General features: G+C 39.0%; 1 protein-coding gene across 1 annotated transcript in view; it reads left to right on the top strand.

Moving 5' to 3' along the window:
• The window catches only part of GUCY1A2 (guanylate cyclase 1 soluble subunit alpha 2), a 152,429-nt gene that overhangs the window by 81,160 nt on the left and 44,140 nt on the right, over positions 1–27,129 (top strand). The window contains exon 6 of the mRNA XM_066175775.1: positions 12,777–12,920. Coding sequence (XP_066031872.1) covers positions 12,777–12,920 — 144 coding nt within the window. The remainder of the gene's footprint in view (positions 1–12,776; positions 12,921–27,129) is intronic.

Here is a 27,129-nt window from a genome sequence, read left to right as displayed (position 1 = left end):
AGCTGCCTTCAGCACACTGCTCTTTTTGGGTCCCACCACAGAGGGCTCCTGAACCTTCTTTCCCCTGTCTTTGAGCCTGCTATGACACTTTCTCCTCCTTGGAGTCTTTGCCCATGCTTGGACTTGCTGGCACATTGGCATGTCTCACTCCAGTATGAAGCTAGAGCAAAGCCAGGGCAGCTATCTCTTTGGGGAACTCAGAAGTGTTCTTGGGTCAAGTTAAGGAAAAAAAAAAAAACAAACCAACAACAAAACCCTAAGGAAAAAAAAGAAACACAAAATGTTCCACGGATTTTTCCTGCAGAAAATCTCTGGTGCTACACCCGAGAACTCAAGAATATTTTAAGACTTCCCATTACTTTAAGCATATATTTTTTCTCCAGTCTTGTGGACAATTTACACTTTCTGTCTTCAGGGAGATCTGCAAATGAAGCAAACAGACACTCAAGCTCCAGAAGAGTTATCCTTTGCTTTATAAACATACCGCCCTGCACAGAGCACTAAAACATCTGGGCATGTTCTTCTGCAGTACATCACCCAAGAATCCTCTAAAGCGCCTAGGACTTCTGTTTTTGTATATAAGTAATTGTCTACTTCTTCAGGAATACCATACTTGTATATAATTCTATAATTCCTTTTTTTCTTTTTTTTTTTGGTCTCTCTCCTTTCGCTTTTCTCTCACCTGGAATGGACACATTTGTTTGTAACTGCCCTGGTCCATTTCTCTCAAGTTGTATGGGAGCCTTGGTGTCTATGTCCAGCTTGCAGGTCCTGGGAGCACTTTCCAAGTCCTCAGTTTGTATGTGAAGCCTGGCTATAAACTGACCTTTAACTGGAATAGGACCAAGAAGGGTGTCCTTCCTGCTGCAAATTGAGGAGCAAGCCCACAAACTGTGGCTAGACAGGAGCCATAACTAAGGGCATTCCCTCTTGCAGCACATGGGTCTCCGTGATGCTGTGTCCTTTGTTTTATTCTGTCCAGTTTTTCCACCTTCTAAATTTTAGTACCTGAGGGATTGGAGAAAACTAATTTCACTTTCCATCTGCTTTGGCTCTTGTCATTTTTAAGCAGTCTAGCTGAACTTTCATGTACCAAGATGCAGTATTTTCATTCCTGCGAATAGCATTCATAACTGTCCCTTAATTTATTAAATTATTTAAGTGAGAATGGAGGATATTTAAGTAAGTTAATAGAAACTAGATAAGAAATGAATTTCCGGACACATAAATTAAAGCTTGTACAACCTTGGGGAAGATGTTCTGGTTTACTAGGAGTTTAAATACTGGGCATACCTGTAGCAAATTAAGACCACACTCACATCGGGAGGAGGACAGTCGCATTAAACGGAAATGTGTGTCTTAGGTCACACATGATTATTTTAATATTTTCTTATTTTGTTGAACAGTTCTGCACTTTGACATTGCGGTAAGGCAGAATGCCAGCCAGGAAGTCTTCTGTTCATCAGAGATAATTGGTCTTATTTTTTCAATTCCATATTTTCCTGCAGAAGAGAGAAGTCATGTATACACTATTAATTTTTTATTCAATGGCTGTTGTGTGCAAACCTGATGCTGATGTCATGTAGACTGCTAGTCTTCTGGCATGACTCTTTTAACTGCTGAAAAAACCCCCTCTTTTAAGATAATAGGTAGTAATTCTACACAGCAAGTACTATTTGTCTTTTTTCTTCTGTAAAGGAAGTAGCACTCTGAATTACAGTGTAGACGAAAGAGTTCCTCTATATATTGCATACTGAAAGATCTGTGCTTAAGACTGCTAAGTCGGTGCTGTAGGAAGAATTCAAATACAGCTTTTCCTGCAAAATGCTCCTGAACTTGCCAGTATGTAACATCATTCACTAAAAATAAGATGCCCTCAGGCCTGGTAAGAGCAATTGCTTTTTAATTAGGCTCCTGGGAAAGGAGCTTGGTTTTATAGGAAGTCACTTCTTTTAAAAAAAAATGAGCTTTACAAGAAGAGCAGAGTTCTTAACTTCATAGGTGGATGCCTGCAATTCATCCCTTCTCGCATGGGAGGAGTTTTCCTGAAATATTTCCAAAAGCAGATTGTCATGTCATAGAAATGTTGCAAAGTTACATTGAAACTTGGGCAAAAGATTTCATTGCCTAGGAGCTGATTTTGAAAACATTAGAGACAGAAGCTAAGACAGTTAAACACTAAGCAGAAACTGAAGGGCATTCTTTGAAAACAAATGCATTCTCAGATGCCATCTTGAAAACTTTATAATCCTTTCCAAAGCAGAAAGTTTTTTTTATAATATACCAGAGATTTGGAAATTTATAAATAGTGCTTTACTGCTGGCTAATATTGTTAAGCTTCAACAGTGTTGCAAAATTCAACTGTTTCAAAGCTTTGCTGACAAATCTTTGCAGTAGAAAAAACTTAGAGAAAACTTCAATATGTAAACAGAATTAGGCCTTAATTTGTATTCACACAACAGCAAGAAAACCAAACAGGTTTTGTTTAATTTGAAAAAGGACAGTATTCACTCTTTGCAGTGTAGACAGAAATGTGGATCTAGACCTATCTCAGGGTCAAGAATACTTAGGCCAAGCTCAGAGGTGGCTTTTCTGAACTGCACGTACACCACCTTCAGAGAAAGAGCACACACACTTATTAATGTCTCAGGGAATTAACCTTCTCTGGTTTCCCTCCGGCATGTTTACTTGTTTTTTCTTTCCTTAGAATCTGTGTCTTAGATTAAATGACTTGTTCAAATCTTTGTACCGTAAGATGTCCAAAATCCCTCAAATCTGCACTCCCTCCACTTAGTGATTAATAACATCCAGTGACCTGCATGCCAAAATATGCATGGCAAGATCCAGGACATTTTGAGCTAAACAGGATCTTGCTGTTGTGCTGACAAATGGTATCATAGCATTCGCAGTCAGCCCACTCATGCTGTCCTTTTCCTGGCTTGGAGTACAGAGCAGGAACATGCCCAGTCTGGTGCACTTTCCAAAGCACAGAGCTCCCCTAGAGTCTTCTAGGAGTTTCACAAACTAAGTCTGTGGCCCACATAAACCTGTTTTTCAGGCAGTGCCCAGAGAAGTGTGCTGATGACAATGTGGGAGGGGTCTTTCATATGTCATCAAACGACAGTCCGGGTGTGGATGCAGGCAATTGAGCAAAGATACACACATTTGCATCCTGCTGTACTGAATGGGATAAAAAGAGGTTTACAGAATTCAGGATGGAATATGTCATGCCTTGAAAATTTGTTTTTCTCTTCAGTTACTATAGAAAGAGTATAAATGACAAGGTTGAATTGAAGCTTCATTTTTGTGTGACTGACGCTCGATAATGTGAGTTCCATCATGAATGAGAATGTTGTAAGGTTATTACTGATCTGCAGAGATATTCTGAGAACGATTTGGGTAGAAGGAAATATGGGAGATGGCGATGACATCTTGAGGTAGAATATGGATATCAGATAAATTGTTCCTGTGATGAGTGCTGAGATTGCTGACCTAAAACTAAAATAGACAGAATCTCCATTTTCTTTAGTCTTTGTCCCATACCAATTAAAAACTGTCCTGTTTGCTGCTGGACTAGAAGTAATGGACAGGAATAATGAAGCCCAAATGATAAGTCTGAAGCACCATGTTGCCATATACCACAACCTTTTCCTTATTCTCCTGCTGTACAACTTAGGATAGAAAACAGATGAAAGAAAAGCCCTTTGGGAGATACTAATAACTTCAAAGGTTTTCTTTACAGTTATACTTGCAAGAATTTCCTCTTAAGGCTAAATTTCACTGTATTCCTTTTGAGGGAAGACGTTTCAGCTTTCATAAAAGAAATACATAGTTTTGAGGCACTGTGTAGTTCAGTCTTGCAGATGGAATGAAATATGGATAAACAGGGTAATGAATATTTTGTGAAAGATTAGGACTTTACTGTAGTTCCTGATAATTTCCAGTTCCATGTCCATTCACATCCTGAATTCTGGCCTCATGCTGGGATGAAACTTTTAAAAGCATCTCCTTTAATATTTATATGCTACCATGGAAATGCAGCCTGGGTGTGCAGGAAGCTAAGATGTGCTCCAGTAAGTCTAGGCTGAGGAGTATGTATAGAACTTACTCTGACTTTGCTCCTTAAGAAACGACAGCCAGGTCTTCAAATCAAAATTAATATGCTAGAAGGCACTGGTTTTGTTGTTAAGGTCATCATAAGACTCACTTCAGGTTCATACCTCCAATAAATGCTGTTCTGGATTAATCTCGAAGGCTGGAAAGAAAACTGCTCTGTGGATTGTAGAAAGTTTTTCCACTGGTTCGTCTGACAATCTAGAGATCAGCGTTCCTAAAGGACTATTTGATTTTGCAGAACTTGCCATGTCCTTTTAAAATTGACCTGCCTCTGTGACCTTCCAGGTTCAATCTGCCCTTTTGCCTCTTCACATCATCTTGTTAATTCTTTCTTTTCTAGAGTTCTGAGATAGAGGTGAAAATATGCTACTTTTAGCATAGAGGTAATAATTTAGACTTATCCTCACAGCTGACAGAGGAAAGTTTGATTTTATAGGGTAAGTGTGAATTTTTTCAAGTGTGATATTTGATTTTTTTCTGAAGGAGGTTCTTAGCACAGGTCAGATGCAAGAGTTCCCATTCAGTTTGTTGATTATGAAGAGAATTGATCGTTAATAACTCATATTCAAATTGCTATACTAGTCGTATTTCTGGTTAGGTAAACTGAATCTCTCCTGTGTAGATTGCAGCTGCTACATCTTAGCAGCTTGCAGTCTGTAAGATGCAGCTGCAGCTGAAATACTGCTTCTTCCCTGCTAGTGTCATCTACTTTTCATGTGCTTTGTAGTCATTTAATAATGTTATAGTTGGATCCCATGTTATGGTTAATGCATAGAGTATATTTTAACTGGGAAAAAGGAATTTTTACTGCATTTTAATTTCTCTCATACGATCAGCATCCACTCAAGTTATTTCTTCCTACTTTCTTTGATTTTTGTTACAGTGCCACTGGAGTAGCTCCCATCGCCACTAAGCATGGATATTCTGTTGTCTCTCAATGGGGTCACTTAGAACACTTTGGTGATTAATTCAAAGCTTGACTTTCTATAAATGATATGAATAAATGTGATGATTTTTGTCAAAACACGTCGTCGTTGCTCAATCCCATTGAAACAATTAGTAACATAATTAATATCTGTATTTGGGAACAGGGTATACTGTATAGTTAAAGCTTGGATTACCTTAGAATGTGCCAAAATAGTGTATTATAATGTTCTGTGCTTCACAGTTCTGAATGTGGCTGCTTGAAGAAGTACAACATGCCTTGTGAGCTGCTTATGAAATGTCAGGCACATAGAGCAAGCTTCTTTCTAGCATTTTAATTTTGAGATTTACCCCCTGAAATAAAAAGATTATGTTCCTTATCCCCATATTTGCTGAAGCATCTATGAAAATCTTCACTGTCTGCAGATGTTTGATTGCTTTAAAAAGCTTCTTTTTATTTCAGTAAGACCTTGTTTTCAGTAAGTTTCAGAGGTTTCCCTGTTTCCTAATTCATAAGGATGCTGATGTCATTTTTGTCTCTTGCTCTCTCACCCTCCACCCATTGGAGAGCCCACTTGTATCCCCTCAAGTGCCATGAAACCATCTCTGCTCCAGTCTGGACAAGTTCATCTCTCCCAGCCCTTTTTCCCAGATGCTCCAGCCCCCACCATCTTGCTTACTGCTAGTGAGTTGGGTCCAGTTTACCAATCTCTGGCTTGCACTGAGGGCCCCCAAAGTGGATGTGGTATCTAACAAGTGCTGAGTAGGGGGTGATTGGCACTTCCCTGGTCTCTGTCCATACATCCAGACTGTCCCTGGCTGTCTTTGTTCCCAGGACTCATTGCTAGCCCATCTGACATTTACTGCCCAGCAAGACCCACAGGGTCTCTCCGAGAGCGCCGTTCTTCAGGAAGTTGGCTGTATCAGTTCCAGAGAAATTCTTTCCCAGGAACAGGACTTTGCACATGTCCTTACTGAATTTCATAAGCTTTCAATTCATCCTGCCTGTACATGTCACTCAGGATGGCAGCCCAGCCCTAGAGCAAATTGACAAGTGACCTGTCTCCCCAGTTTGGTATCAACTCTAGGTTGATGCAGGTGCAAATAATATTATTATCAGGAAAAACATCCCACAGATTTTTCTGTAAAAGAAAGATATATTTTAAAATTCTAGATTTTTTTTTTTTTTTACATGCTGTATTTTGAAAAGTGTTAACTGCTCAGTACACATTTTATTCACCTAGAACACTGTGTCTGTATTTTGGTGGGAGAAGGTAAAACATGCATAGGCAACAGGCAAAAGGAGAGGCGGGTTAAGATGGAGAATAATGCTCTTCAGTGCAGGTAAAAAAAAATGACCCACAAACAAACTAGAAAAGTTAGTTTTCTCAGAGAGAATAGTTAAGTGATGAACAGAAGAGCATTGAACTGAAATTAGCTAAACCATTACCCCTTTCCCTGCTCATTATTCCTGTCTTCTTCACTTTCAAGCTCTTTAAAAGGGAACTGATATAATTGCAACTGCTGTTTGTTATTATTTCAGTTTTATAAACCTAAGTTTTATAGAATATCTCCCAGCAGTAGCATAGTTTCAGGCTATTGGCAGATTACTCATATGTGATAAGAAACAATTTTGTAATGATCTTTCCTTCAGCTAAATATAGCGTATACACTTTGTACACTGTGTCTGCAAACAGGGTGTGGAGCGTAGAGAAATTGTTTAATATTCCAAGTTTCCTTGCCAACTTAAAATTACAGTGATTATGAACACATACTTAAGCAGAAATAAATATTTCTGATGATTAAAATAGCAGAAAGGGAGGAGACCACAAGCAGGATTTGATGCATATGGAAGCTCAGTTCAGTTGGAAGAAACATCTGTTGCTCTATAAAAAGAAGGGTAAGAAATCAAGACATGGATGGAGAATATCTAAGACTGGTTATTCTATCTAAACTTTTTGTGTTTGTCACAGTTATATAGATTACCTGTATATGTCAGTGGAAAACACACACAAAAAATTTAAACAGAATAATATATTTTTCCTTAAACATGACCCTTTTCTCGAGGAAGAGAAGCCTTGAACAAACATTTGATATGCAATTCTTACATATTTGCTTTCCAAAGTAATCCTATATTCTGGTCATCTGTGTGTAGCAGGAGTATCCTCTAGCTCTTTTTCCTGAACTGGAAGGCAATCTCACTTTTTATTTCCGATTTATTTTGAAAAAAACCACCGTTGGACGGGCTATAAGGGACAGTGACATAAATTATTTTAGGTTAAATGGGTACTAAATATTACAACCCTTACATAAATATGTATGCAGCCCTGTGAGTATTCTGGAGATGGAAACAATAGTACACAAGTACTCTTCAGAGGAAGGTGAAGGATCTACAAAAGACATGCCGTTAAAGGTGGGTTTTCTTCCTGAAAAAAGACATAAAATTTTGAATTTTCAGACCCATTTTTTGTATGTATTTTATTTGGATTGTAAACAAAGAAGCCTTATTAATATGAATATAATTTAACCCATTAAAATACACAAGCTGCCCTCAGGGAGTACTCCATTGTAATAGTTCTAATACAAATTATATATTAGGCTTTCACAGGAAACCTGCTGAGAGAGACAGGACTGAAACTAGAGCCAATTCTCCCTCCAGCTACTTCTTTCAATGTATTTAATATTTCTGTTTGCAGTAGGAATTTCAGATTAGAATTGCCACAGAGTGACCCCTGCAATTATATTTTTTTTGTTTATTTCCAAGCTGTGCTTTAAAAAGGGTTCGAAGTAGGACTCATTAGATGGTTTGAATTCCTGAGTATTTTAGATGAAAAATCTTTAGCCTGCCATTTCAGGTTTCACTTCAAAACGGTATCTCTGCCCCATGTGTGTCACTCTGTGAAATGAAGTATGACACTTCAGTTCCTTTGCTTCTTCTAGAAGTTCAGAAACTTAATGACCGGTCCACATTCATGAATTTGGGATGAAGGATACAAGGCAGGGATATTACTTCAATGCGCCACATTTTCCCATAAAAACTTTCACTGAAACAACACCCTGACTTTATATCCACTGAACATAATTTGGCTAAAACTTCCCATTTCTCAGTTTAATAACGGAAGACAACACAAAGTTTAGCTCCTGGTAGTTGGAAGAGCCCTGCTGGAACAGCCCAGGGATCAGGTTATTAATCTCTGTTCTCTGAACGCTTTGTAATTGGATAAATTACATTCTGACTTCTGTGCTACCAAATTGAGCTGCAAATCCTATTCCATCTCAAATGGTTATGAATTAAGGATAAGTGACTGTAAGAAAATTACTGTAGGGTTTACTTTCTGTAAAAATTACTGTTCACATCTAGAGCAGACATAAAGTATCTACCGAGGACTAACAGAAGCTGGTTATATAGAAAATGACTTCTCAAAAGCAGAAGATATTTGGTTCCTGCTGCAAGTGTCATGCATTTGTCACTTTTCAGTATTCAGCAGAGTTGGGATAACTGTCTAGAAAGTTTTTCTGAACTGTAGAGTATGCACAACCACTTCAACTAATTATTAACTTTAATATGAGACTTGTTGAGGGCCTGACTGGAAAACATTTGGACAGTTCCAATGACTTGAGAGTTACAGAAGGCTTTAGAGGAGGCTTTTGTGTAGCAGTGTAAGTAGCTGCAGTATTTCCTGGATTCTTCATTTGTTAGTTGAGAATAAAAATTCTATTATGCAGTTTTAGAGTTTGGTCTAATTTTGAAATCCAAGTTCAACTTCTCTTTTGTGGTGCTGTGTATTAATTCCTAATTAATGAAAACTCCAGTGAAGCTGGCTATGGTAAGTGTAAATCAGTGAAAAGGGATAAAAAGTTGGTAACAGTAGGACAGGCAATCAATGAGTAGCTAGAACTATTAGGAACAGTAAGAAACTTTAATTTAATTAGGAGAAAAAATATACTAAGTCTTATTAATGGTAAGCTGCTGGTCATATGCAAAGACAGCTTTAATATTCAGCACAGAATATATTTAACTTTTTTAAAGAAGCAGGATAAGGCATTTCAGTCTTACAAGATTGAAAGCAAAATATCTTTCCCTGCGTATGTATCTAGGAAGGATATAAAAATCGAATATGCTACTACTAATGAATCTTTAAAGTCACATTACAAAGTCAAAAACTCAGAATCTAGTTTATCACATGGTAGAGATTTCCTCTGGAGTTTCATTGCTGTATATCATCATCTTGAAGAATATCAGATAGATCTGAGTGCAGCAATTTTTAGACACTTTGAGTAGTGCTTTCCTTTTCTTTTAATCCTATTGACATTGAATATTTATGGAGTAGGTTGCTCTCTGATGCGCACAGTTTCAGGATCTTCCCAGAGGATACTTTGAAGCAAGCTCTAAGCAGTGCTTTGTGTTTCTAGTCCAACTGCTACTCCTCAGCTGAGAACAAGAGAAATTCCCTTCTTCCCTGTGTGCATATGACTCACTCGGGGGCCCAGCCTAAAATTCTGAAGTGTGATGTATCACTCTTGTTGCATTCTCTATTTTAATGTCCTCATATACCCTTGTGAAGTTCAGCAAGGCCAAGTGAAGGTTCTGCATCTGGGCCAGAGCAATCCCCCTTATTAATACAGACTGGTGGATGAATGGATTGAGACCATCCCTCTGAAGAAGGACTTGGGAATATTGGTAGGTGAAAAATTAAACATGAACCAGCAATCTGTACTTGCAGCCAGAAAGCCAACCACACTCTGGGATGCATCAAAGAATTGTGGCCAGCAATCAAGGCAGGTGATTCCTGCTCTGCTCGGGTGAGATCCCCATCTGCAGTGCTGCATCCAGCTCTGGTGTCCTAAGCACAAAAAGGACATGGATGTCTTGGAGTGAGTCCAGAGGAGGGCCACAAAAATGACCAGAGGGCTGGGGCACCTCTCCTGTGAAGACAGGGTGAGAAAGTTGTGTTGTTCTGCTTAGAAAAGTGAAGATCTTGTTGTGACCTTTGATGTATAAATACAAAATTTCTTATTTCTTATAAGAAAGATGGAGAGAGACATTTTATCAAGGCCTATTGTTACAGGACAAGAGTCATTGGTTATGAACCAAAAGTGACTGTATTTGATATAAGGAAGAAACTCTTCACAGTGAAGGTGTTGAGACACTGAAACAGGTTGCCCAGAGAAGCTGTGGATGCCCCATCCCTGGAAGTGTTCAAGCCCAGGCTGGATGGGGCTTTCCACAGCCTGGTCTAGTGGAAGGTATCTCTGTCCATGGTAGGGGAGCTGAAACTAGATAGTCTTGAAATGTCCCAAACAAAACCATTCCATGATTTTGCGACTTTTATACAAGCGTACTAAATGAAAATGCCATGAACAATCTGAATTACAAGAACTCCTGGCAGTTTTTGAAGATTTGTCAAATCTGATTTTGAAGGAGGATGGAACCAAGGTTAAAGTTTGGTGGAGGTACTCATAATGAAAATTTCAGCTTAAATGCGTAGCTGGGGAAAATCCTAGTATGTGACTGAAAACAGAGTTAGAGAATGGTAAATCATTAGACAGACCTGTCAGTACTCGTCACATCAGTTTAAACTATCAGGTTAGTCTAAGCAGTCATAGTCCTTCCCCTCGTTCTCCAGTGTTGTTGTCAGATGAACTCCATAGGAACCAGCACTTTAAAGAGTAATGGCATTATTATAATTTTTATTTTTATATAAAGATTATAACGAGACAGCTTCAGTCCCATTTTTCTGGTGGTAGAGTACATTCAGCGTGTGGAATTTAGCTGTTAAATAACAGCTATGGAAATTTCCAAGGGGGAAGAAGCTAACAAAATAAGTAGTTTTGTCTGAACACTGCAGGAACAGTATATGATCCCACATTGACGCAACCAACTTTAGTAGAAAAGTAATTCTGAAATTAGGCCATTCAACAGGGAGCAGAATTTGTATTTAATTTTTGTACTTGACATGACAGACTCAGCTCTTTCTGTAGCAACACCTTTGAGTCTATTCCTATTGATGTTTGTTCATGATTTTGAAGAACGACAGTGGATTTCTGCTAATACTTCCTTCCAATTTAGAGCATTTTTAACCATCTATTTCTTCCAAACTGTCTTTTTAACTTCTGATACTTCTCACTGTGCTTGGTTTTGTTTGGGTTTTTTTTGTCCGGTTTCTACATTTTTTCATCAGCAATTGCAATATTCTTGCCCATCCTTTTGTCTTTGGAGAAACAAACTCTTAAACTGCAGGACACTGAGTGTCTGCTGCTTGTGGACAGACATCCTGAGATACGACTTGGGTAAAACAGGCAGGCACACAGCAGTATTGATTGCTCCTACATGGTTTTTTTCTATATACAAGTACTATTAGGAGCTTTCAAAGGTTTTGAAGGAGCTGTAATGGCTGTCTCAGCTCATGAGAAACCCTCGGCTTCCTATCTGTTTACATCCTTCTGCACAATCAGCCAGAAAGGTTAAGGTGGCAAACTTCTCAGTGAGCTTGCAGCAGATTAAGTTGGTGGTGGGAAATATTTGTTCATACTTCTGTTCTAGGTTCATGTTCTGGGTACGTTTATGTGTAATGCTTACTTTTTCAGGTACTATTTGTATTGAGATACTATTTCCAGATTATCAAGACAGGAAATTGATCTGAGAAGATCTAGTCCCACTACTTAGTAGATTCTCTGCAGAGAGAAGAATCAGCTATGTTTATTCTCTGAATAACTCCTTTCTCAGTGCCTGCTTTCTTCTCACTCTAGTCTTTGCTGAAGCGTTTTCTGGCATTCCTGTAGTGTTGTGTGCAGGGTGAAAGCCAGATTAGTTATGTCACAAAACCTAAACTAATCCTTGAGGTCTGTTTGGGCTCGTGTTAATGGATTTTGTGCGAGAATGTTACAGATGTGTGAGCAAACAGACTGCAAAACACAATGCTGTAAATCAGGCTTCAGACCTTGAGGGCTGCAGTGTTTCTCAGGCTGCCTTTTCCCAGAGCCAGAGGGTTTCTGCAATTCATTTTGCTCCCACTTCCTCCTGGGGGCCTACTCTTTTTAAAGCAAATCAGGATAAGAGAGCAGTAAGGCCTGCCTGAGGAGACCAGAGGGCTCAGTCTGCTGAATTTCATGCCTGCAGGTAGGGAGGGCAGAGTAAGATAGCCTGCAGGGTAGAGAGAGACATCAGTTCTTGTTTGAAAATAAGGGACAAAGGTGCAGTCAAAAGTCTGTAGCAATATTTGTAAATTATACCAGGAAGAGCTACCTGCTAATGAGAAGTTAGGTAGTCTTCACTGTTTTTATGGCGATGTTTTGCTTTTGCTAATTCTCTTCCTGATACAATTTTCTAGCATATCAAATACTAATTACAAATTATAATTATGTAGCACTGTTCTTACCCAACAGCAAACTCAGCCAGGATAGTATGAAATGAAGCTGCAAGCGATTTCTCATTAAGGAAAGTGCAATTTTCTGTGTTACTGCTATGGGAGAATGTTGCCATATCTCAGCTGATGCCATACACTGTTCTAGACAATCTTCTTTGGTGATAATGGTGATAAACCACTGTGCTGTTGCGAGTGGGGTTTTGACTACACCTGTTTGCAAACTCAGGTTAATTATGCTCTTTCGTCTAATTGCTTATTTATGGGTGTTTTTCTCACATGTTTTAAGCAACACTATTTGATTGCAAGCCTAATGGCAGGGTTCCCCTCTCATAATCACTCTGTAACACTGTGTTTGTCTGATTGCTGCAGGTGGAAACAATAGGTGATGCCTACTGTGTTGCAGCAGGGCTCCATAAGAAAAGCCTTAGTCATGCCAAAGCCATTGCCCTGATGGCACTGAAGATGATGGAGCTTTCAGAAGAGGTTCTCACTCCAGACGGAAGCCCTATTAAGGTAACCCCTTTTGCCCTTCGTTCTCAGCTAATCAATGATACACGGGCCAGATTCATTTTGTTGTGTTCTGTTGGTAGAAATCTGTTTATGGCTAGAGAATTTACACTTGCATCACCATGTCTGCAGCTCTGATGAGCCACATGCCTCTTCTCCAAATTGGTGTAAACCTGCATAAAAGAAGAATCTGTAGACTGCCTGCTCTTTCTCATTGTTAATGTGCTTCCTTTCCCTGCAATGCCATTTCCGTCCCCTACTTTGATGCAGGAGGGGGAAAACCAGATGTCCTTTTGTAACATTTTTAAGTTCCTCTGCTATTCTGCTCCTTTTGGTCCTATACCAACTTATTGAAAAGAATACCATTCTGAAAAAATATGTCAGACTATGGATCTTGAAGAAAATTCTTTTAAAGCTTCCTGTCAATATTCACTGAACACAGAATAAGCATTAAAAGACTGAAGAAATCGAAGATGTAGCATTTTCAGTTTTGACGTAAGACTATTTCCACCAGATACTAATTTAATCCTACTAAAGTACATTTTTTTTGATTGACTGTACTTGTTTTTCCAATAACTATAGCCAGTTAAAATGTGCTAACTACATTGGTACGTGCTGGGAGAGCTGTCTTCCAGACTCTCTTCATATTTTCACTTTCTTTTGAGTCATTGCTTTGAATGTAGGGAAATTTTGAAGGTGCGTGTTTTACTCTGAGACTCACTTTTTGTGACTGTTTTCATTACCGCTCATTATTTTGTAGAAAATTCCTCTTATTTTCACTGTCTGCATAAGACAACCTGTAAAAAAAAGACTATAAAGACATTGCAGAGGAAATATGTATAGAATAAAATGCTGGGAATAACCAAATATTTTCAAAAAGTGCTAATAAACCTCCTTTAGAATTCAGAAGAAAAAGATCAGTTCATCATACTTAAACTGAAAGTAGAGGTATTGAGAAGCTCATCGTCATTTCTTAATTGTTCTGCCTTCAGTTTTAGGTGTAATAGATTTCAGGGCAGGAGGGATGGTGATATTGTAGGATGTTGTTACCTTTGTACCTAACCTGGAAGTTGTGCTTAAAAATAAAGCTTATCTTTCATAGAGGCATAATCTGATTTATTTTGAAGTTTATTAAGATTAGAATTCCTCTCATGTGGATATATTTACCCTGTAAACTATTGCAATAAGGACTTTTGGAGAAGTCTACTTTAGTTTGTCCTAGTTTAGGTGTCTACTCTAGGATGAGATGAATAACAGCCTAAAAATGTGTGGTTTTTCAGTTGTTTGTGAGGGAAATCTGTGGACTTAACCTAAATGTGGAGGTCTGCTGTGAGCGTGTACACTCTCTCACGAGTCCTCCTACAAATGGCAAGGAATGAATAGATTTTCCTAGTGGCTATGTTAATGATCATCACAGTTAAAAACACGCACATTTTTTATCAGTTCAGTTGTCATGACTTTTGCCTTCCAGACAATGTTAAATTGGCTGGAGTGATCCCTATTTTTATTAGTTGACGGGTTTTCACTTAAAAAACCCCATAAATCTGTGGCCCATTGTGCCACAGATTCCCATTAGCAAATGTTCCATGTGCATAAAAATGTCTTGAAGCAGCATCAGCGGAAGTTCAGATTGCATATAAGGAAGATGTGGTCAAGCATTCAAACAAGGTTCTCAGAAAAGTGGTCATGGCCCCAAGCCTTAACATGTTTAAGCACTTGGACAGTGCTTCTTAAATATATGACTTAACTTTTAGGTTGCCCTGTGTGAAGGCTTATGGAATATATGTATTTTCTAAATTACTTTGCTGGATATATTTTATTGTCATCTCAAGGCTGAATTCACCAGGATGCAAGGATTTACTTTTTGTGGTTTTTGAAATGTTCCTCCCTGTGATAGCAGTTGATATCTTATGGAGTGACGCTTAAAGCCTCAAAAAGTTAGGATGAGAAAGTAAATGAATTAATTTTAAAAAATGCCATATCACATAATCAGGAATTTATGATAAGATTTTCACCTATTAAGTGCATTAGCAGATGATCAAATGAGGCTTGTTATCTAGGTACACAGTTATCATATGAAGGTATTCATTGTAGTGATCACAAAGATAACTTATTTGTACACCCATGTAGACTTTATGACAAATCTGCCCCTTAGAGCAATGCTAGTGCAGGGAGTGAGCAGTGATGGACCTTGGGATGGTGGCCAGGTGTATGAAGCAGGTCTGGTTTATATCCAGGCGCTGCTCCCTGCTCTGAGTCAGAGCTCATAGCACGCTGATTTGAGCACCATGGTGTGCAGCTGACACACACTCAGGCATTCGGCACTTCCAGCAGAGCCAGAGGCAGCACAGATGCACAAGCAGGATGGAGACTGTGCCAGCACTCCCTGTACCTGTGTGAGCAGCCTGGGACTTGAGGGGTAATGAGAAATAAATAAAGCTGTTACTTTGCAGAAAGAGAGAGCGAGCTGTATTATAGCAGCACCCACAAATCCTATCACTGATGTTGTAACACAGCCTGCCTTCTTAGAAAAAAATATTTGTAATAGAAAATGAGCTGATTATTCCCCTGTGAGTGATGGAGAAGGCTTCAGGTCCCCTGTGATTTTTTTAAACTCAGTTCTACTAGAGAGAAAATCCCATTACTTTAGAATGAGCTAAGGCCTTAGTAAGGTAGAGGGACTTTTGCTGCAGACACTGCATGTGGAATTTGATATACATTTTTGTCCTTTCAGCATAGAATTTTACTTTGGAAGCACTCTTTTGATTTATATTCTGTACAACTCATTTTATGTAGTGCTTTATGACTTTAGTCTGAAAATATTGATTTAAAATTGCCTCCTACATTTAAGTGAGTGTTACTTGAGTTTAGGATGTGCTTTATATTTTACTACATTTTTTTTTAGATGAAGTGGAATTACATTAATTTTAATAGCTAGAGATAATACTGTAAGAAGAATTCTCCAGGGCACTGACCTTCAGTGAAAGGTTGCAATGCAGTTATGGAATTCCTGGAGAATATTATTACTCGGATCACTTTTTATCATGCTTCAAATCTTAACTAATTAATTACTGTGTGATGTATATCCCAAGGAAAGAGAAAGACCTCCTTTCAGCCTTTTCCTTTCAGCCAAAGTGCTGTTGTGACAGAACATACCTAGTTTCCACTAATGAGATTTCCCGAGAGAAAATTATCTGCTTATTTTTGTAGTGTATGAAGGTTTATGTAATAGGGTCATGAAGAGATAAGAACTGGGAACTCACAGAGGAAAAGTAAACGATTTACATGAAACTCCTGAAATTAACTACAGTTATTTAGATTAATTGTGTGCAGGTGTTCTTGTCTAAAACATAAAGGTTGAGCCCTGCCACAACAATTCAAAACACGTTGCAAAATGTTCTGCAACAGCAGAAAAATGTCATGTATATTTGAAATTATTTATGTTACCATAATGTGAGAATTAGACCTGTAAATACTGTAATCCCAAATTGAAGCAAATACATATCCTCACTTTTATTTTTGCTCACTTTCTAATGACTGGTTTGTGAAATGCTCTAAACAGAGTAGTGCAGAAAATTTCTAGCTGATACTGGCTTTATTTGATCAATTTCTTCCCAGGTGAGGTAGGTGGGATCTTGCATTTGCACGGCACATATTCGGGTACTCAGCTCAGTTGTTTATTTATTATCAAGATAGAGTACTTGACACACTTGAAGCTTCTAACCTTCAGATGTGCATTGCCAAAGCTATTTTATTATTGGGTTTGTAGGCTGCACTCAAACAGTGTAGGCATTAACATTATCTAATTTCAAACATTGACAGTGTGAACAGGTATGGCTAAATTTGTTACTGTAGCTCCGTCTTAAATGAAGAGAGGTAATTTAGTCTGTATTCATCTGACATGCTTGCAGTGTCTACTTTATAATGAAATAGATGAATTAGTATTTATCAGGTAAGTCCTACCTCAGAAGTGAACAGGTTAATGACCTCTCAGGGTGGATAATCCTCCTGGAAGGAGCTGAACTGAAACAGAGGTTCACAACTTTGATCAGTCTCAGCTTTTCCATTTGAATTTTAGATGTGATCCATACTTTCTATACTTCATCTTTCCATGTATGGGTTACAAATAAACCTTTATGGGTAGAACCATTAGTTTAGCATGTCTAAGATGTATGACCTAAACTTGCGGCTGCATTAGTTTTGGTTTATGTTATCTATTTGAATACTTGTGATCATGACGACTGAAACTATGAAAACTTGAGTTTGATAAATCTCTAATCTCTGCTTGCCAAGTGGTAAATTTTAACTAGCATGAACTCTGACTCGTGAGCAAGGGCACAGAAGAGTCAAAAGGGCTCTGTGGATTGTAATGGCTTATGGTCACAGTGAGTGACACACTTTTCTAAATAACATGGAAATGGGCAATGAATTTTAGAGGGCAGAGCATCATTTGCTGGTTCATTAAGTATTCCCCTTTGTATTTCAGTGATATGCCACTTGGCTCCAGGACACAAGCAGGAAGTGCCAACATTTGTTTGTATAAATGGAATTTTTATTTTTTAAGTGAAGGGGCCATTTCCAAAAACAATGAGAGAGAGTTGCAAGTGTTATCTGGGTAATACTTTCAAATGTTTCTTGCCTTGCTTATTATTCAGGTTGTGGTGTGCTGGTTTTATAGCAGTTTTGGTTCTATCCAAATGTACATCTTTACATAAGCAGCAAAAGGTTGTCTGGTTTGGTTTAAGTTGTGAAGGGCTGACTGCTGATGCAGGCATTCTCATCAGCCCTGTGTGAAAAGCTGCTGCGTTACTGCAATGCTCCTTGCTCCATCTGTGGTCTCCTAGCAACTTCGCCTTGTACCTAATGTCTACATCAGACTCTAGGAGGTATATAATATCCTACTTCAGCCTGCAGAACTTGAAATTAGAAATATCCTTGTGTTGAAGGAAAAAATCAGAAACAGTTCCACTAAAGAAACCTTTGGATTAAGAGACTTTCAAGAGCTCGAAGTTTCACAGGTTTACCAGCATTAGAGCATCGCAACAGCTTTGGGGAGCATGCAGAGCTGCATGTCAGGAAAGCTTGTGACTTTTTCTTGACAGCATGCTTTGGAGATGGTGAGGCAAAGTCAGCCCTGGTGATGATTCCCTGGACGTGGGATAGTTCATGACTGCACTTCCTCAGTTTGGCCCAGTGCCTCTGGAAATGCAAAACTAGAGGAGCTGATTGAAGCACATTTCCCCAAAAATGTGGGAGATTGAGAGGTTTTTTAGACTACTCTAAGAGAAAATTCACTTTCCTCAGCCCTCCAGTCATATTCACTCCACTGCTTCCTTTTGTGTGATTTTAATAATAGTCTTTAAAAACCCCAAACTACACGCATTCTTTGCAACTTCTTTTCTTCTGAAGGGCCTTTGTCAAATGCAGTCTATGTTATACCCGCTGCAGGACAGTGTTACTGCATGTGTTGCAGTAGTAAGGCGAAGTGGGGTTTATATGACTAGTGGGTGCACAGCAGCAGCTTTGTGTAAGAATCTCATCTGGAATATTAGACTGGCATTTAGTCTGCTGAAGAGGGAAGTTTTCCAAAGGGTTGGTCATTCAGATGGTGCACATTTCAGTTCTTAGGTGAAGTTTGCAGTAGATGCCAAAGGTAGATTTTCAAAGCTACAAAGACTTGATTCTGCACGACGTAAGGATCTGCCTGCCCAGGCAGAGGCATGGTACTGGGATTGGCAACCCAGCATAAGCCCAGCTTGAGTAAACTAGAAAGCTATGAAGATATTTTTTTAATGACTATTGGGAGAGAGAGACCTAAAAGACAAGCAAGGAGCTAATTAATAACATGAGGATCCTGGCTATTCTCCTCCCATGCCATGTGTTCTCAGACATTTCGTCTCTGGCAAGTAGGAAGCACAAGTGCCATCCCATCTATTCTTGTCCCTGTGGCAGGGATAAAGCATGCTTGTAGAAACCAGGGTAGTTACCTAGGGCACCTAGTGAACTTTCCCACAGTTGATTAGTTCACAGTGATTACTACATGTTCACACCTCTTTGACTCACAGTGTGTAGATCTGGCTGCGAATGGAACAGCCTCTGTAATTCAGTCATACTTCTTGCTGTGATGGCTGCACCTAGCTTGTAACTTTGTCCTGGTGCCTCACAGTGGGCAGATACTTTCATTTCCATATCTAGGTGCTATAAGTACATGCAGAGGGAAAACCAGCAAGTATTTAAAAGTTTAGATCTCTGCAGGGGCCACAGGATATGCAGCTGGGTTGTGGGGTTAGCTTTAAGGTCACGGTGTGACATCTCTCACGGTTCAGCAGTCATTCCAGACACCAACGCCTCCAGTTAATGCTCCAGATGTCTGGCTAGTAGTAGAACTGGTTGGGAATTTTCCATATAAAACACTTTTTGGCTGAGAACACTTTATGATAAAAAACAAATTATCGGGCATATCTACCAGGTTTTGTTAAATCACTGATCAAAACTCACTTGAGAGTACTAAATATGAGTATTACTGGGACAATGACCTGGGGGAATAAAAAACCCCAGAACTTTAAGGAGAGTAAAACATTGAACTTGTGTTTTTTATGAGGAAAAAGACCTCTGCATTCTCATTTAACTAGGATGGGAAATATCGTATGATACAGTATTGCCCCTGGGCTTGGGTTGGGACATTTTTTGAAGCTGCCAGAACTTCACATTCTGGCTTTGACTATTACAGCCAGTGGAGGACTCCATGCTGAAGCTGAAATTTTCTGTTGTTATTATTTTACAATGATTCTTTATTCAGGCAAAAGTAAGCAATAATAACAACAGAAATACAACCCACCAGATGAATAAATAATAAAATCTGTGGTTTATACAGCATTCCAAAAGGTTGATATTGTTGCATCTTTATGAAGGGAAGAATAGACAAAAATCTAAAGTTAGAGTTGCAGCATGTACAATGATGTTATATGTTTATATATAATAGAGACATAAAATTTGAAGTAATTCATGAATATTTAAAGAATTAGGCTAGGGAATCCGGGCTAGCTGAGTGCTGAAATTTTATTTCCCCTAAGTCCTAAATGTATGTTCTCTTCTTCCATTGGTATGTTTCTTGTCATATAAAAATTCAGAAGTCATGTTTCCACTACACTACAAGAGTATTTTTTCTTATCTTCTGAGATAGGGAAGAGATGAAAAACATTACACAAAAATTGAAAAAAGTAGTGATATGAGAATACACAAACCTGCAAGAACTCACAGAAGATAAGCAGTAATACACTGAGAAACAGCACAGACTATGCATAAAAGTAGTGCTTGATTGGCTTTTATGCAGTAAGCATGACCAGAAAATGCTAGGCTTGAATTGCTGCCTCACTGGATTAATAGGCACAGGTGATCCCAGAGGCCTCAGAGGGAGGTGCAGAGATGAAAATGCCGTGCCCTTTGAAGCTGTAGAGGTGGTTGCTACCTCAGTGTCTGTGTTTCCAGCTGCTGAGATGCTGTCAGGCAGCTGCTGCCCTGTGCTACGTTGTGTCTGCCTCTCCCTTCAGTGACCGAGCTGTCCGCCCCTGCTTTGTGGTTTGCCTGCCTGAAAACCCTGTTCTGTCCAGTGCTGGTGATGTTTATTTACTGTTGCAATCTCAGTTATGTACGTTGTCCTATCTAAACTGGACAATGTGTTGCTTTGGAACTACCATTAAATCACTGATACCCAGTTTCTGTCTCTCTTCCAAGGGTCCACCTAATCCAAATGGTTTACTTTACCTGGAGTCACAGTGTACCATGAATTGTACATTTCAGCAGTGAATAGGGCAAATCTAGTTCATCCTTTGGTCTGAACCTCCCCTAGAAGAAAGAGATGGTATTATACCTGCAGCAGCCTTACAGTGTGCAAAAGTAACACATCCTCCTGGATAAGGCATCCGTGGGCTAGGTGTCAGTGCTAACATAGCTCCTTCTTTCATCCAGATGCAACCTGGAGAAAAAGATTCAAGAAAGAGCCTCGTCCCATCTACTCCTTCTCCCCTCTCCCTTGTCTGCTACTGGATGAGTAGTTTTGGATAAGGTGCCACTGGAAATACAAAACCAAAAAGAGTAGAGCTGAGCTGCCTGCCATGTTTTATACTGTATGACTTCCATTACACATTTAAAGGACATTGTTCCCCTCTCCATGACCTATTAGTTCTCTTGTCCCTTCAGTGTAGTTTTTCTGGGAGGATTGTGCTCACTGGTAGAAAGATGCAAAGCTGCTTCACGTTGCAAGGTTGCACCTTGGTTCTCCTTCTCTTTCCTGACCCCGGATTACAAGCAGAGCTTTGCACTGAGTCCCAGAGGAGCTGCCTGTGGGTTGTCTCATGGAGATCAGTGTCTTTCTCAGCCCCACTGGGTAATCCTGTAGAAATGTTAACCTTTATGCAGATCTGGCTCAGTACTCTGGCATCCACAGTTACGGCATTTTTAGGAGCAGCTGCCAGCATCTGCTCTGCAAGCTTAAGAAGAAGAAAGTACATTTGTTAGTGGCAGTTTGCTACTTGGCTTCCCCCATTCTCTCCAACATGCACAGTTCAGAGAAGAAAAGTCAAAGTCTGCAGTTTTAAGCACCAGTTAAAAAACTCTATGGCATAACTGTTGTCATTATTCTGAGCTAAACAGTGAGTCATTACACTGTGCTATATTTGAGTGAACAGTTCAGATAGGGGGTGGATACTGGAGGATTATACTTGGCCTTCTGTTTGAAGCTGACAAGTTCAGCAACATTGTTCAACAGTTTCAGAATAGTTTAGTTCCCTAAGGAAGAATGCATTTCCTGTCATAAATAAATCCATAAACTAAATGTTTCATGATATTTCAGCTTCCTTTCATATGACACATAGAGTATTTTGGAAAAAATCCAATACTTCCGAGGGATTTGCAACAGCCTTTTCTGTTCAAATGCCTCCTTTAAATCTAAACTAGGGTAAAAGTAATTCAATGCAAATAATCCTCTGCAGAGACTTTACGTTGAATAATTTGAACTTTTTTTTTTTTTTTTAGCAAAACAGTCTCCATATTGGTATTGGATTTTGATTTTGCTTTAGTATTTAAAAAAGAGAGGAGAGGCAAAAACTTTAGTTTTTAATGGAGGGGGGAAAACAAGGTACAGATAACCTGAGGATGTTCAGTCCTACCATGTGGCCTATTTGATTGCATCAATAAAAAGAAAGGGGAAACTAGAATAAGGAAAAGTGGATTAGAATATCCAAGGATTTTTCTGCCTGCCAGAACTTGGAGGGTTCGAAGTGATCATTATCCTAAGAAGGAAGACCTGAATTTTGTCTAGCTCTGGAACTTCATTCCAGGAAGATAATCAACCCTGAGAAGGAAGGTGGGAATAGGTGTATTTCTGAGACTTCATTTTACCTTCCTGCAAAATCTCCATGCCATAAAGCAGAAGTGCTGGATAGTTTCTTGATGAGATACAGTTTTCCTAGATGAATAAGATAATTCTTGACATTTAGCTAAACATTCTAATACATTATTTTAATATCTAAAATGACAAAACCTGATTATAACAAAGTTATCAAAAATCACAGAACAACCTTTAAGGTTGGAAGGGATTTCAGAAGATCAGCTGGTCCAACTTTTTGTGCCCAGATGACATTATTGAGCACCCTGTCCACTGATAGCTTGAACACCTCCACTGATGAGGGCTTCTCCACATCCCTAGGAGTGTTTTTTCCAGTGATTATTGTCACTGTAAAAAGTTTCTTACTTATGTTGAAATGAAACCTCTCCTGGTGCAAGTTGTACCTGTCACCCCTTGTCATGTCCATGTGTCCTCTTGAGACTTTCTGTCTTATTTGTACCTGCCCTTTACCTGGGATACTGTGCTGAGTTTCTTCCCTTGGGTGTCTCTTCTGTGGGGAGAAAAGGCCCAGCTCCTTCAGGCTTCCCTCACAGGGCAGATTCTCCAGCCTCATTATCATCTTTGTGTTTTTCCTTTGGACACTCCAGTTTGTCTGTGTCTTTCCTGGACAGTGGTGATGCCTTAGGAGGGCTGACTTGAAACAGAGACTGGACAGAGCTAGAGAATAAAGTAGGTATTTTTTGAAAGGCCTTTAGGATACACCTTGGGCAGGACAAGAGCCCGATCAGGGCTACACCCAAGGTAGACTTAGAATGGTCACAAAATGGCTAACCATTGTCACACGATCTTACATTTTTATAAGTTGCAGTCATCAATTTGCATATTGGGGTTTAACTGTCCAATTACAGCTTCAGGTTGTGAGGTCTCATCCTCATTGTTCCTCCCTTCAGTCCACTGTTGTTATGCTGTTGGGCCTGAAAGTTGTCCTTGGTCTTCAGCAGGAAAAGGATTTGTTTTGTCTACCTACTCTGTGAAGAGAGCTCACCAGCACTTAATATGAGGCTCAGAACCACATTCCTAGGCAGCAGAGAATCTGAAAAACATGAAAGCTAAAACTTAGGGCATCAGTGGGGCCGGCATTGGTTGTGGTGCTCTGGTGCAGCCTGGCAAAGGCTGAGCAGAGTGGGATGCGGATGTCTCCATTTCTGCCAGCAATGCCCCTGCAGATGCAGCCCAGGATCCAGTGTGCCTTTGTTGCTGCAGCAGTGCACTGCTGACCCTGCCAGCTTGTCCCCCACATCCCTTTCAGCAAGGCTGCTTCCCAGCCACGCAGATCCAGACTTTACTGTGCTCTTCAGTTCTTCTGGCCCAGGTACTGTGATGATAGGTTTACATTGTTAAAATTTGATTTTTATCTGGGAGACGTAACATGTTCTTTACAACAGTGTGTATTTTCACTTTCCTGTAGAAGTAGTGACGCTTCTTACAAAAATTTTAATGGAAAGTGAGTAATTAAATCCCCATGTGCCTTTCTGAAAATTTGTCTTTTCTGTCATCTCTCTGCAGAGTACCTGTTTTCCTTTCTGTGACAACTTGCTTTGTAGTAGGTCCATTTGTGCTGCATTTTAAAAAATGGATGAAAAAATTAGTAAAAACCTTTACTAGAAGAAAAAGAATCCAAAAAATAGGGAGATGTTTTAACTGCCATACAGTTTTTTGGGAAAGGGACTAACCTAACTGCTGTTACTGCTTTACTACAGTCATTTCGGCATAGTGGCGCCCACTCTGTAGCCACAAAAAAACACTTTGCAGAATTAGAGTTATTGTTTCCTTTGGGAGCATCAGTATGATTTACTTAAAAGAAGCAGACTGTTACAAAACCTTAACTTGAAGAAGTCTTTTCTTTTTCTTGACTGTGACAACAAATACATAATATGAAATTATGCATATATCTCCCTGTTATTCCAATAAGTTTTTCTGTGGTTTTTTTTTTTTTTTTTTTTTTAATAAATGCTGTGATCTCAAGGTGTTATGATAGTAAGAAAATTGTTGAGCTTTCTGGTCTGAAAATCAGGCATCTGGGTGGCATTTCAAGTAGGACAATGAAAACCACTACACACTCCAACCTTCAAAGTAAGCAGTATACTCAAAAAGTTGTATTTATAGTCCGTGATTATAGGACTTTGTGTCCTGGGTTGAAGTATATTCTATCACCATCTTCATGAACTGTTGAAACCAGGTGAGGCAGTGCTCCCTGCCTCCTCCACTCTGGCTTATCTTCTGTTAATGGGCCCATCAGGCCTTATCACATGACTCACCATCCCATTGTGAGATGCTCCACCCAGAGGGAGGAACCAAGCATTCCAGCCTGGATATAAACTGAGACTCTGAACACCAGAGTGGGGGGCTTACCCACTGGTTTTCCAGAGGACCTGAGCTACCAGACCTTTCTACAGGATCACTGCTTCAGGAAGACCACCTCATCTGGACTGCTTCCATCACTACGCTCAGGTTGTATTCTGACTCTGTCAGTGGTCTTTTGTATTATTGCATCTATTTTATTTTACTTTCTTTCCTTTCTTCCTATTAAATTGTATCTCTGACTTGGAGCCTCTCATTTGTTTTGCTTTCAAACCTCTACACTTTGGTAATTTATTTATTTGCTATTTCAGTTTACATCTGTGTATGTTTTTTTATCTTTTCTAGTTTACAGTCCTGGTTGTATAGGCCGTCTTGTTTACTGCACTTTCCTTATAATGTTTTAAAAATGTGAACATCCCACAGCACACTGGTTGCTTGAACTTAGAGAACAGCTTCATTGTTCAGATGTCTTTTTGACCAAAATGCATATTTATTTAATCAAATACGGTCCAGTGTTCATAAATAGTTTCAAACCTGATTTAGCTTAAGTACACATTTGTACACGTAAGTGGTTTGGGAGCTGAACTCAGGTCCATTTACTTGAGTAGAAAATCTTTTGCATTTAGCTACCTTTGTTCAGCCTTGTATTTTCTGAGGAGAAACTGTCATATCTAACCACTGGTTCATAGATACTGAAAGGGATATAAATACAGAAAGACTGAACAGTTTCTTCTTTACAAGTCTATTTGTCTTCAAGAATTTGCTCATGGTGGTTATTCTTTACTTACATTCACCAAGGCAACGTGAAAATTAGTGACCATTTTCCTATATAAACTCTGAAACATTAATCAATTTAATTTCAATACATGCTAATTTTTGCATGGACAAGGTATTTTTATAGGATGAAGACAGTTTCATTATTTCTAACTCCAAAATATCATTTTCCTTTCACTGTGAATTATGACTTTTTCAAAGGTAAAAATTAAAGATGACATGGAGTTCAAACTTGGGGTGTTTGTTTCTGTGTGTGTTTATCACAAAACTTCACATCCCTTAGGAAACTATTTGATGTTCAAATTTACAGTCGCACTTAAACTTCAGTGAGAACAAAGCATGATTGCATCCTGTTTGGCACTCCCTGGAACCTTTTCTCTATCGTAACTAGAAAACAATCTTCAAAGGCTTCAGTGAATCCTTCATTTAAGCCCATTTGTCTCCAGGGTACCATCCATTGCATACTGGGCTCTCTGTTATGTCTGCTTCCAAGGCCACAATACTGGACTAGATGGTCTTTTGGTCTGATTCGGTACAGTTGTTCTTACATTCTTATCTAATTTATTGCCTGTTCCAAGTCACAGATCTCTGCAGCTAAATGTCAACTCCTTTTTCTGAAGGAATGACATATTTAATAGCTAGGATAGGTCAGATAACAAAAGCAACAAAAATTCAATCTGCTGTAGCTGAGATCATGGTGTCTATTTCAGTGTGGTTACCCTACAGATTTTTATAGAATAGAATCATAGAATTATGGAATTGTTTATGTAGGGAAAAACTTTTAAGATCATCAAGTCCAACCATTATCCCAGCACTGCCAAGTCGACCACTAGACCGTGTCCTCATGGTTTGTTTATACATTGCCATTTCCTCCTCAACAGACTCGTAGGAAGCTTATGAAATTGCTAGTCATAAAAATATTGAGGACGCTGTAACATCCTTCTTCTGTACTCAGAGCTTTCATGACTTTTGAGCATTTGCCAAAGAATTTCCAGCCTTTTTGTTTTTCATGAGCTCTTCCTTGATGTTTGCCATTTGTTGCATTGTGTGTATTGGTTACCTAAATTATGTGATGTTTTTGCTCTCTGGACAGAAGAAAAGCTTTTGAGGCATGAGAATGAATGGCAAATAGCTGAATAATAAAGCCTACTCTTGTTCACACATGAAGGCTATTATTTACAGGAGATGAGATTAATTTTGCTAAGATCTGTTCCCTTGTGAACACATTGAAAAAGTTTTTTGGTCTGACTGTTGATGACTAAAAATAAATGAACCAGAATCAGTGTGATTGTTTGCAAATGTACCTTTTGCAGAATGGAGAAAGGCTGTTCTCATAGTAGAACTGTCTCTCCAGTTATGTCTTCACAAACTTAGGCAGCCATGCTCTACAAACTACAATCTGTATGATAGTTCCGAGTGTCCAGTCTGGTTTTCAGTGAGGCTAAGCATTGCATCCTGGATAGTGGAAATGTAGGGTTTCACTTCATTTAGAAGTGTGAGGTAGGTGTATTTCACACTTGTTGCTGGTTTTAACAGTTCTGTAAGAAGAGCCACCTGAGGTTTCTTTTTCATTTGGTTTTGGTGAAATATTTTTCTCATATTAAACCAAGATTTGCTGTAAAATGCATTAATTTTAATATTTTGTTTTTTTAATAGATTAGGATATCTAGTAAGACAAAAAGTTATTAAGCGCAGCCAGTGTTTAAGGGGAGTGAGGAAAACCAAGCTTAGCCT

Source organism: Chamaea fasciata, unplaced genomic scaffold (genome assembly GCF_029207755.1).
Source record: "Chamaea fasciata isolate MVZ Bird 193981 ecotype frontalis unplaced genomic scaffold, bChaFas1.0.hap1 SCAF_2, whole genome shotgun sequence".
Lineage (NCBI taxonomy): Eukaryota > Metazoa > Chordata > Aves > Passeriformes > Sylviidae > Chamaea > Chamaea fasciata.
This window is presented reverse-complemented; position numbering and strand designations above follow the sequence as displayed.